Consider the following 12,884-nt stretch of genomic DNA (forward strand, 5'->3'; position numbering starts at 1 on the left):
TGTTAGTTTCTCTCTCTGCTGTCAAGAGGGGAGGAAGTTGAAATGTTTTGCTCACGAGTGTTGTATCTCTTGTTGTGATGTGTGTTTTGTCCTATATTTTTATTTTATATTTAAATCCCAGCCCCCATCCCCGCAGGAGGCCTTTTGTTGAATTTGTTCTTAACTGACTTGCCTCTCCCCCCCTCGCACTTTATCAACTCCAGTTAATAAAGTAGCTTTATTTTTATTTTTTTAAGGCTTTTCTGCTACGTCCCTCACTCAGAACTCATCGAACCGGGTCTGGATCTGACCAGGTCTATAAGGAACAGGTCTAGTTGTCTTTGGGTTTATTCGGAACAGGTCTCTATATTTAAAATATATTTATGCATATCAGGTCCGGGTGGGAAAGCCCCAGGTCCATTTCGGAATGGGTCCAACTTTTTGGAGCTGTGAAGACCTCTAGCTCAGGGCTCCAGCTATGCATTTGGTTTGCTAACTGGCTAGCTAAGTGTCTAGATCAAGCTTCTTGGTTACAGCAGACACATTCAACACCCTCCTGGAACAAGACCTCTGTTGCTTAAATTGTTTCGTGCAAACCATAAGAGTTCATTTTATCAGTTTCCTTGTCTCCATCAGTAAAACCAATGCTGCTCCACATCTTACTGTGCGTTGTGTGGTGAACTGTAATAAAACAACGCCAAGGTAAATGATTCACCTGTGCTGATAATGGAATGTTTTAGGTTACATATTAGCCTTAAAGGGAATAACTAGAATGCAATGCACACACCATTCATCTTTCCCATATGGCTACTCATAGCCTAATCATTATCAGTGAGTCCAGTGCTCTAGGAAAGCACAATGCAAGGTTTAAAAGGGAGGCCATTCTTCTGCTCTCCTCTGTGTGGTTGTTTATCACGTCCATACCACTCTCACTCAGTTATGTCATAAATGCGCAAGCGGTGCTAATGCATATTGTGCTTGCATATTGTGCTACATAGCAAGATCTGTACTGTTGAATTCTTACATCACCAAGTGAATTGTGTGAATTCTTTACAACAATGGAAATTACCAATATGTCATCACAACACAAGTGATCAATCATTTGTTACTACATTGTGAGGCCTAATGGTTGTTGAAATGACAATAGTTTAGCCTATTTATTTGAGCTGCACGCTTTGGACAAAATCTCTAATTGTGATTTTTTGGGGGCCAGATTTTGCATTTATGAATCACAACTTTCAAACGCTTCGGTGAAAACTTGGTAATTTCACCAGGCATTGTTAAAACAAGTGTCTAGGTAGAGGACATCACTTCTAAAATAAGGTCATATGAAACAATGAATACATACTGTGCTAACTGAATACAAAACCAAATGAAACATATCTCCAACATAGGGCTGGGTGATGAATCAATATCAATAATTAGAGGTAATCCATTTCACCTCTGTGATGCAGCAGGAATGTGCGGAGAAGTGACAATATGCACGTGGAGAGGTATACGCCCACTAAAAACCACTTAGCACCTCGAGTGATGGAGTAGCCACTATTAACCAATGAAAAATTAGTGATGTAGGCGAAAACAGCGGCAGTGATAGCCATGGAGAAGGAGCAGCTTCCAACGAAGAAATTATTGATAAAAAGGGTTAAACTGTTTCAGTAATTTGGAAGTGGTTTGGCTTTTTGAAATCCGACAAAGAGCAGAGCAATGTTCGGTGCAAATTGTGCCGTAGACAGGTGGCTACAAAGTCTGGTAATACAACAAACTTTTTTCAACATCTGAAGCAAAATCACTCTTTGGAACATGCAGGAAGTTTGAGTTTGCAGCACAGTATTGATAAATGCCCCTCAAGCACCAGCCAATCTAGGGATGTTTGCACGAAGCAGTCAACACTGACAGCGTTTATGCCCTTCAAGCAAACATTGAAAAGACAAAAGACATCACAAATGCTATTATGCATTGCATCGCTAAGGACATTAGCACAGTGGAAAAGGTTTCAAGAGGCTTATCAATGTAATTGACCCCAGGTACGTGCTCCCTGGCCGCAAACATGGAACAATTTTCCTTCAAGTATATTTTTAACTGTAGCTCACAATTTAAAAAATGTAGCCTTAATTTAACTAGGCAAGTCAGTTAAGAACAACTTCTAATTTACAATGACGGCCTATCGGTGAACAGTGGGTTAACTGCCTTGTTCAGGGGTAGTACGACAGATTTTTACCTTGTCAGCTCGGGGATTCGATCTAGCAACCTTTCGGTTACTGGCCCAACACTCTAACCACGGTTTGTTAACTTCTCTTGGGTAGGGGGCAGCATTCGGAATTTTGGATGAAAAGCATGCCCAAATTAAACTGCCAGCTACTCATCCCCAGAAGATAAGATATGCATATTATTAGTAGATTTGGATAGAAAACACTCTGAAGTTTCTAAAACTGTTTGAATCATGTCTGTGAGTATGACAGAACTTATTTAGCAGGCGAAACCCCGAGGACAAACCATTCAGATTTATTTTTTTGAGGTCACTCTCTTTTCAATAAGCTTTCATTGGGAAACCAGATTTCCAAGGGACCTTCTTGCAGTTCCTACCGCTTCCACTGGATGTCAACAGTCTTTAGAAATTGGTTGAGGTTATTCCTTTGTGTAATGAAGAAATACGGCCATCTTGAAGGAGGGCCATCTTGAAGGAGGGTCCTTTTTGTTAGAAGCGCGTGACCAGAAAGCTAGCTACAGTTGGTTTTAATCCTGTATTGAACACAGATCATCCTGTCTTCAATTTTATCGATTATTTACGTTAAAAAATACCTAAAGTTGTATTACAAAAGTAGTTAGACATTTTTTGGCAAAGTTTACAGGTAACCTTTGAGATATTTTGTAGTCACGTTTCACAAATTGGAACCGGTGTTTTTCTGGATCAAACGCGCCAAATAAATGGACATTTTGGATATATATCGACGGAATTAATCGAATAAAAGGACCATTTGTGATGTTTATGGGACATATTGGAGTGCCAACAACAGAAACTCGTCAAAGGTAAAGCATTAATTATATTTATAATTCTGCGTTTTGTGTCGTGCCTGCAGGGTTGAAATATGCTTCTCTCTCTTTGTTTACAAATGGTGCTATCCTCAGATAATAGCATTGTTAGCTTTCGCCGAAAAGCCTATTTGAATTCTGACATGTTGGCTGGATTCACAACCAATGTAGCTTTAATTTGGTATCTTTCATGTGTGATTTAATGAAAGTTCGATTTTTATAGTAATTTTTATAGTAATTCATTTGAATTTGGCGCTCTGCATTTTCTCTGGCTTTTTGCCAAGTGAGACAGTAGCGTCCCGCCTAAACTCAGATTTTTGGATATAAATATGAACTTTACCGAACAAAACAAAGATGTATTGTGAACATGAAGTCCTATGAGTGTCATCTGATGAAGATCATCAAAGGTTAGTGATTAATGTTCTCTATTTCTGCTTTTTGTTACTCCTCTCTTTGGCTGGAAAAATGGCTGTCTTTTTCTGTGACTTGGCTCCAACCTAACATAATCGTTTGGTGTACTTTCGTCGTAAAAACTTTTTGAAATCGGACACTTTGGCTGGATTTACAACAAGTGTATCTTTAAAATGGTGTAAAATACTTGTATGTTTGAGGAATTAAAATTATGGGATTTCTGTTGTTTTGAATTTGGCGCCCTGCAGTTTCACTGGCTGTTGACGAGGTGGGACGCTACTGTCCCACATACCCTAGTGAGGTTAAGGCATTCTTGAGTTTGAAGCAGATATGCACCTTTTAAACATTACTTGATTAATATAGTGATAATTACCGTTATCGAATGAAAAAAATATATAGATCGTGATAATTTATTTGCCATATCACTCAGCCCTACTCCAACATTATATAGGGTTTATTACACCTATATATTAAAATACATTTTTAACATAATCATCAACATGTAGTGCGCTATAAGCGCATCACTTAAAGAATAACATTATGAGTTCCGATTTCACCATTATGAGTTCTTAAATAACCTAAGTTAATTATTTATTCAGGCAGCCATAGGCTGCAAATGGAATAGGAAGCGTATGATAAGTAGGCTCAATCGTTATTCTAATTTAAATTATAAGTCAAAGTGCCTTAAAAACATGTAACACGTAGCCTACCGATTGCAAGGTGCAGCCTGTGTCCAACTCATTGGAGTCTGGTCCAGTAATTCAACTCGACATGTTTCAACTTCTCCCGTAATTTTGTTATAGAGTGTTGGGATGGCAACTTGGGAGAAATATATGTGAGATGGAATCTTGTATCTCCTGTCCAGCTTGTTTATCATCTTCTTGAAGCCATCTTTGCTGACTGTGTAAATAGGAACCATGTCTTTGGCTATGTGATAGGTGTTAGCTTCTGATTTCTGTGTCTGCGGTGGTTGTTCTTTCGTAGGGAGTTACACTTGAAAACACATCAGCAATCAATGCCGGTTTAATGTAGGTGGCTGCTTGTGGCAGAGGAGCTTTGCTGCTGTCGGGGCGCTTTCAAAAGAATATGATGGCTATTCCTCAAATGTTTTAATAAATGTGTCGTGTTGCCTCTGTCGCCACAACTCTGAGACAGGTTGTGCACAACACTTGCATTTGGTTGACATCGGTTTGCCTGTAGCTGAAATAATGCAATACCACTGAAAATGCGCCCTTCTTTGGCACCAAATCGACATTCTCGTTAGCACTAGCAGCACCCATGTTTCCGCCACACATGCTGAGGTAAAGCCACAGAGTTTCTAAACCTCATACTGTACCGTCTTTGGTAAAGCCCTTTCTCTCCTCACCAGAACCTAACTGTGTGCTTTAAACGGGGACGCTTATGATTGGCCAACATGCATGCCATGCAGAGAGTGAGAAAGCCTGCTTGTGATTGGTCAGCATCCTCTGTGCATGTAGAGAGTTAAAGAGTCTAGCGCATCTCATTGGAGGAGGTATTGTAGTCTAGTTGGTGTGATAATGGAGTGTCAAAGGACAACATCTCAGCCTCTTGTGATATGGATATTGAACATGTCAATTTCGATCTGAATTCGATTAATCGTGCAGCCCTACTATTTATTGTAAAGTATTGCTTTCTTCCATTGTCAGGGACAGTCAAACCAAATCAAAGCATCCAGTCTAAACAGCGCTTGCATGACAGAGCAGAGGATATGTGTTTAGTTAAAACACGATACTAAGCAAATCCCTGCGGAAACTGTGCAGAGGCATATCAATGGCCAATGTAGCCAATGTAACCTACTCAATAAAAGCAATAAAAGACTCCCTGTGCCAAATTATCACCTGTCACAGAGATCACCCATGACAATAGGCACTACAATATTGGGTGGCTAAAGGCCAGGTGAACACCCAAGCCATGGGTCAACACAGTCTTGTCTGGTGATCGGTTAAACGTATACTCTGCTTTAGATAAAACAACGAAACAAGGAACCTCTATCAATATTAAAGCCTATTTTCAGTTAGGCCTAGTCAATGAAAACGTGGATAGATAGAGAGCATAGTGATTCCTATCAAAGCCTCACCTACTGAAACCTGTGTTTGGGGTATAGGGGCTATTGGGAGTGTATGTGTGACTGATAAATGCTTGTCTATCAGATGGTAATGACCAGTGCTTGACTTGGACTGCAATAGGTGCCGGTACTCATTTTGGGTGCAGGTACTGTTTACATATAAGTATAGGCGCTCCACCATACTTTTGAGCTAATATTCTATAAGACGGACAGGAGCTCAAGGAGTATTACAGTTGAAGTCGGAAGTTTACATACACTTAGGTTGGAGTCATTAAAACTCGTTTTTCAACCACTCCACAAATGTCTTGTTAACAAACTATAGTTTTGGCAAGTCAGTTAGGACATCTACTTTGTGAATGACGCAAGTCATTTTCCCAACAATTGTTTACAGACAGATTATTCCACTTATAATTCACTGCATCACAATTCCAGTGGGTCAGAAGTTGACTGTGCCTTTAACCTCTCTTGGGTAGGGGGCAGTATTTTCACATCTGGATGAAAAGCGTGCCCGAAGTAAACTGCCTGTTACTCAGGCCCAGAAGCTTGGATATGCATATAATTGGTAGATTTGGATAGAAAACACTCTAAAGTTTCTAAAAATGTTAAAATTATTTGTGAGTATAACAGAACTGATATGGCAGGCGAAACCCAGAGGACAAACCAACCCCCCCCCCCACCAAAAAAATCAGCCTACCACTGTTTTCAATGGCTGTCACTTTTATTATAAGGCGAAATCCTCCCAGATTGCAGTTCCTAGGGCTTCCACTAGATGTCAACAGTCTTTAGAAAGAGTTTCATGCTGGTTTTTGGAAAAATGAGCCAGAAATTGTAGTTTTCCTAGGTGGCTCCTATTTTGGCTGTAGTGTTTCCAAGCGCATGGAAGAGAGCGCGTGCTTTGGTATTTTTCTCCGGTAAAGACAATAACGATTCTCCGTCTTAAATTTGATCGTTTATTTACGTATTAGGGTACCTAAGGTTTGATTATAAACGTTGTTTGACTTGCTTGGAAAAGTTTTAGTAACGTTTGGGATTCATTTTGTATGCATTTTGATGGAGGGAAACTGGGTGGATAATTGACTGAAGCGCGCCAACTAAACTGAATTTTTATGGATATAAAGGACATTACCGAAATAAAGGACCATTTGTGATATATCTGGGACCTTTTGGAGTGCCAACAGAAGAAGATCAAAGGTAAGGCATTTATTATATCGCCATTTCTGACTTTCGTGGTGCACCTGCCTGGTTGAAATATGTTTTTCATGCTTTTATATGTGGGGAGCTGTCCTCAGATAATCGCATGGTGTGCCTTTTTGAAATCTGACACAGCGCCTGGATTAACAATAAGTTCAGCTTTATTTTGATGTATTACACTTGTGATTTTATGTAAGTTAAATATTTATAATTCTGTAGTTTGAATTTCGCGCTCAGCAATTTCACCGGATGCTACCGTCCCACCTGCCCATAAGAAGTTAAACAGCTTGGGAAATTCCAGAAAATGATTTCATGGCTTTAGAAGCTCCTCTTCTGATAGGCTAATTGACATACTTTGAGGCAATTGGAAGTGTACATGTGGATGTATTTCAAGGCCTACCTTCAAACTCTGTGCCTCTTTGCTTGACATCATGGGAAAATCAAAAGAAATCAGCCAAGACCTCAGAAAAAAGTTGTAAACCTCCACAAGTCTGGTTCATCCTTGGGAGCAATTTCCAAATGCCTGAAGGTACCACGTTCATCTGTACTAACAATAGTATGCTATTATAAACACCATGGGACCACGCAGCTGTTATACTGCTCAGGAAAGAGATGCGTTCTGTCTCCTAGAGACGAACGTACTTTGGTGCGAAAAGTGCAAATCAATCCCAGAACAACAGCAAAAGGACCATGTGATGATACTGGAGGAAACAGGAACAAAAGTATCTATATACACAGTAAAACAAGTCCTATATCGACATAACCTGAAAGGCCGCTCAGCAAGGAAGAAGCCACTGCTCCAAAACCGCCATAAAAAAGCCAGACTACGGTTTACAACTGCACATGGGGACAAAGATCGTACTTTTTGGAGAAATGTCCTCTGGTCTGATGAAACAAAAATAGAACTGTTTGGCCATAATCACCATTGTTACGTTTGAAGGAAAAAGGGGGAGGCTTGCAAACCGAAGAACACCATCCCAACCGTGAAGCACTGGGGTGGCAGCAGCATCATGTTGTGGGGGGTGCTCTGCTGCAGGAGGGACTGGTGCACTTCACAAAATAGATTGCATCATGAGGCAGGGAAATTGTGTGGATATATTGAAGCAACATCTCAAGACATCAGTCAGGAAGTTAAAACTTTTTGGGGATAGGGGGCAGCATTTTCACTTTTGGATGAATAGCGTGCCCAGAGTGAACTGCCTCCTACTCTGTCCCAGATGCTAATATATGCATATTATTATAACTATTGGATAGAAAACACTCTGAAGTTTCTAAAACTGTTTGAATGATGTCTGTGAGTATAACAGAACTCATATGGCAGGCGAAAACCTGAGAAAAATCCAACCAGGAAGTGGGATATATGAGGTTGGTCGATTTTCAAATCAGCCCCTATTGAATGCACAGTAGGATTTGGATCTGTTTGCACTTCCTACGGCTTCCACTAGATGTCAACCGTCTGTAGAACCTTAAATGAGGCTTCTACTGTGATGTGGAGCCGGATGGGAGCTGTTTGAGTCAGTGGTCTGGCAGAGAGCCAGGTCCTGGTCACGCGCATTTCACATGATAGCGACCTGTGTTCCATTGCTTCTCTACAGACAAAGGAATTCTCGGGTTGGAACGTTATTGAATATTTATGATAACATCCTAAAGATTGATTCTCTACTTAGTTTGACAAGTTTCTTCGACCTGTAATATAACTTTTTGAAGTTTTCGTTCGACGTTCGGCTGGACCTGCACGAGCGTTTGGATATGTGTACTAAACGTGCTAACAAAAGTAGCTACTTGGACATAAATAATGGACATTATCCAACAAAACAACAATTTATTGTGGAACTAGGATTCCTGGGAGTGCATTCTGATGAAGATCATCAAAGGGAATATTTATAATGTAATTTCTGATTTTTGTTGACTCCAACATGGCGGAGAATTTTTTATTTTCTTTCTGAGTGCCGTCTCAGATTATTACATGGTTTGCTTTTTCCGTAAAGTTTTTGAAATCTGACACAGCGGTTGCATTAAGAACAAGTGTATCTTTAATTCTATGTAAAACATGTATCTTTCATCAAAGTTTATGCTGAGTATTTCAGTTATTTGACGTGGCTCTCAGCAATTTCTCTGGATATTTTGGAGGCATTTCTGAACATTTGTGTACATCAATGTAAACTAAGATTTTTGTATATAAATATGCACATTATCGAACAAAAAATACATGTATTGTGTAACATGATGTCCTATGAGTGTCATCTGATGAAGATCCTCAAAGGTTAGTGATTCATTTTCTCTCTATTTCTGTTTTTGTGACTCCTATCTTTGGCTGGGAAAATGGCTGTGTGTTTTCTGAACTTGGTGATCTAACATAATCATATGTTGCGTTTTCGCTGTAAAGCATTTTTTAAATCGGACACGATGGGTAGATTAACAAGATGTTTATCTTTCATTTGCTATATTGGACTTGTTAATGTGTGAAAGCTACACATTTCTAAAATATTTTTGAATTTCCCGCGCTGCCTTTTCAGCGGAATGTTGTGGGGGGGGGGGTTCCGCTAGCGGAACGTGTGTCCTAGAAAGATTAACACAGGTACCCCTCAGGGGTGCATGCTCAGTCCCCTACTGTACTCCCTGTTCACTCATGACTGCACGGCCAGGCACGACTCAAACACCATCATTAAGTTTGCCAATGAGCGGTAGGCCTGATCACCGACGAGACAGCCTATAGGGAGGAGGTCAGAGACCTGGCCATGTGGTGCCAGGACAACAACCTCTCCTTCAAAGTGTACTCGGCGCATGTGACTAACTAAATTTAATTTGGGGAGTTTCTCCCATTCTTCGCTGCAGATCCTCTCAAGCTCTGTCAACTTGAATGGGGAGCGTTGCTGCACAGCTATTTTCTGGTCTCTCCAGAGAAATCGGGTTCAAGTCCGGGCTCTGGCTGGGCCACTCAAGGACATTCAGAGACTTGTCTCAAATCCACTCCTGTGTTTTCTTGGCTGTGTGCTTAGGGTCGTTGTCCTGTTGGAAGGTGAACGTTCGCCCCAGTCTGAGGTCCTGAGCAGGTTTTCATTAAGGATCGCTATACTTTTCTCCGTTCATCTTTGCCTCAATCCTGACTCCCAGTCCCTGCCACTGAAAAACATCCCCACAGTATGATGTTGCCATCACCATGTTTCACCGTAGGGATGGTGCCAGGTTTCCTCCAGACGTGATGCTTGGCATTCAGGCCAAAGAGTTCAATCTTGATTTCATCAGACCAGAGAATCTTGTTTCTCATGGTCTGAAAGTTCTTCAGGTGCCTTTTGGCAAAGTCCGAGTGGGGTGTTTTGTGCCTTTTACTGTGGCTTCCGTTTAGCCACTCTACCATAAAGGCCTGATTGGTGGTGCTGCAGAGATGGGAGAACCTTCCAGAAGGACAACCATCTCCACAGAGGAAGTCTGGAGCTCTTTCAGAGTGACCATCAGGTTCTTGGTCAACTCCCTGAGCAAGGCCCTTCTCCCCCAATTGCTCTGTTTGGCCAGGCGGCCAGCTCTAGGAACAGTCTTGATGGTTCCAAACTTTTTCCATTTAAAAATGAAGTCTTGGGTACATTCAATGCTGCAGACATTTTTTGGTAACCTTCCCCAGATCTGTGCCTCAACACTATCCTGTCTCGGAGCTCTACGGATAATTCCTTCAACCTCGCGGCTTGGGTTTTGCTCTGACATGCACTGTCAACTGTGGGACCTTATATAGACAGATGTGTGTCTTTCCAAATCATGTCCAATCAATTGAATTTACCACAGGTGGACTCCAATCAAGCTGTAAAAACATCTCATGGATGATCAATGGAAAAAGGATGCATCGGAGTTCAATTTTGAGTCTCATAGCAAAAGCTCTGAATACTTATGTAAATAAGGTATTTGTTTTGAATGTTTTATAAATTTGCAACCATTTCTAAAAAATGTTTTTTGCTTTGTCATTATGGGGTATTGTGTGTAGATTGTTGTGGAAAAACATTTAATACATTTTAGAACACGGCTGTAATGTAACAAAATATGGAATAAGTCAAGGGGTCTGAATACTTTCCGAATGCACTGTATTTCTTTGATAAGGCAAGGTAGGTTCATCAGACAAAACTTTAAATGGTGTTCCAGTTAAACAGATGTTATGGTTGTCAACACACATTGTCATTAGGTGAATCACTTCATCAGAACCAGTGTTACAGTTGTCAAACTATCAAAGCAAGAGTGAACTGTTGAAGGCAAATAGTGTTATGAACTGATACTACTACTAAGCACAACTGCACTGGATAAAACTAACTGTTGTAAATGGACTGGCCAGGTGTATGAGTACTGAGTTTACTACCCTTAAAATCTAGCAAGTCAGTTCAAATAGCTCATCTACATTGCATTGACATACTAACGTTAGCTCAACGCGTCTCAAATCTATAACAAGCAACAAAATACCCCCTTCGTGTCCCTCAGCGGTTGCTGTCTGGCTATGTTGAACGTTAGTTAGCATTGGCAAGCTAACTAGCTAGTTATTTAAATAGTTGCCTATCCTCCTGGCGTTAGCTTCTTGAGCGAGTCGCTAGCGCGATATGGCTTACTAGTTAACTAGCTTATTCCTCTTACTAATTAACTAACTAGCATAATGGCATTGGCCTGAAACTAATTGGAAATAACTGTTGGTAACAGTTCATTCAGTGACATGGTAAACAAAATATATTTAGAGTCATCTTACCTGTTGTGTCAGAATACGGAAGCGGAGCACCTTCGGCCAGAAATAACGCCGACAGAAAAATTCCAGTCGCCAGCAACAACACAAATCCATGACGGTTCCCCATCCTTTTTAGCTTAGCTAGCTAACTAGCTAATGAGAATCCAAAATCGTCAAAAAATTATAACTAAATACTAATAAACTAAATAAAATTTACATTTCATTGATAATAAGTTAAATATATAGCTAGATCTACAGGCTAAATGAAAATGCCCGCACCGCAAACATTGTATTAAGACTAAACGCGTTGGCTAGCGTCAATAGCAACGACAAGCTAACATGAGCTATCAATGCCTCAAACAATGCCGTTTCATTATCCATGAAAAATAGAAAAGGTCTATTACCTTTCTAGAACAATAATATTTAGATAAATACGCTTTGCCGGCAGTGCTCTACATTTATTCATACGTAATATTTTATCACTAGTCCAAACTGTCAGGGACCACCTCTCCTCAGAGGCGCCATGTTCCTACAACGTCATAGCATGGGGGCGTGCATATTGAGACATATACAATAGCGAATCACAACCCATTAATCTGTATTAATAATGTACCGATATGACCAATCACTATCATTCTTCGAATTCCCTGTCCACATCCATTGCTTTGTGTCAAACGTAAAGCTAGATGCGTTTTTAGACCAGTCACTTGACATGTGAGGTATTCAAGCAATGTTCCAGTGCTTTATGAAAGATGAACTACTCTACCTGCCTGATTTAATGGACTTGTAGGCTATACATCCAGTGTTTCCCCTATAATTGTTATTTCTTAGGGGGTGCAAAGGTCTTGGAAAGGTATGCTTATCATATCAAATTTTATTGGTCACATGCGCCGAATACAACAGGTGTAGACTTTAGAGTGATATGCTTACTTACGAGCCTATACCTGACAATGCAGATTTAAAAAGTAAGAACAACATTTGCTAAATAAAAAAGTAGATAGTAACACAATAAAAACAATAACGAGGGTATATACAAGGAGTGCCTGTACCGAGTCAATGTGCATGGGTACGAGGTAGTTGAGGTAACACAGTATGTACTGGTAGGTAGCTAGTGATAAAAGTGACTAGGCAATCAGGATATATAACAGCATAGCAGCAGTGTGTGTGTGTGTGTGTGTGTGTGTGTGTGTGTGTGTGTGTGTGTGTGTGTGTGTGTGTGTGTGTGTGTGAAAGTGTGCCTATGTGTGAGTGTATGTCATCATTATGCATGTGTGTGAGTTTATGTAGTATGTGTGTGTTGGAGTGTCAGTGTAGTATCTTTTAATTTAACTAGGCAAGTCAGTTAAGAACAAATTCTTATTTTCAATGACGGCCTAGTGTAACAGTTTTAACTTTAGTCCGTCCCTTCGCCCCGGGCACGAACCAGGGACCCTCTGCACACATCAACAACTGACACCCACGAAGCATCGCTACCTATCGCTCCACAAAGGCCGC

At 40.5% G+C, this 12,884-nt stretch overlaps 1 protein-coding gene across 2 annotated transcripts in view; it reads right to left on the reverse strand.

Moving 5' to 3' along the window:
* Positions 1-11,929, reverse strand: part of lmtk2 (lemur tyrosine kinase 2) — a 59,757-nt gene extending 47,828 nt beyond the window's left edge. For both annotated transcript variants that reach the window (XM_071395681.1, XM_071395689.1), the window contains exon 1: positions 11,415-11,929. In XM_071395681.1, coding sequence (XP_071251782.1) covers positions 11,415-11,517 — 103 coding nt within the window. In that variant the 5' untranslated portion in view covers positions 11,518-11,929. The remainder of the gene's footprint in view (positions 1-11,414) is intronic.
* Between the last annotated feature and the right edge of the window lie 955 nt (positions 11,930-12,884).

The sequence above is a fragment of the Salvelinus alpinus genome, chromosome 1, assembly GCF_045679555.1.
Source record: "Salvelinus alpinus chromosome 1, SLU_Salpinus.1, whole genome shotgun sequence".
NCBI lineage: Eukaryota > Metazoa > Chordata > Actinopteri > Salmoniformes > Salmonidae > Salvelinus > Salvelinus alpinus.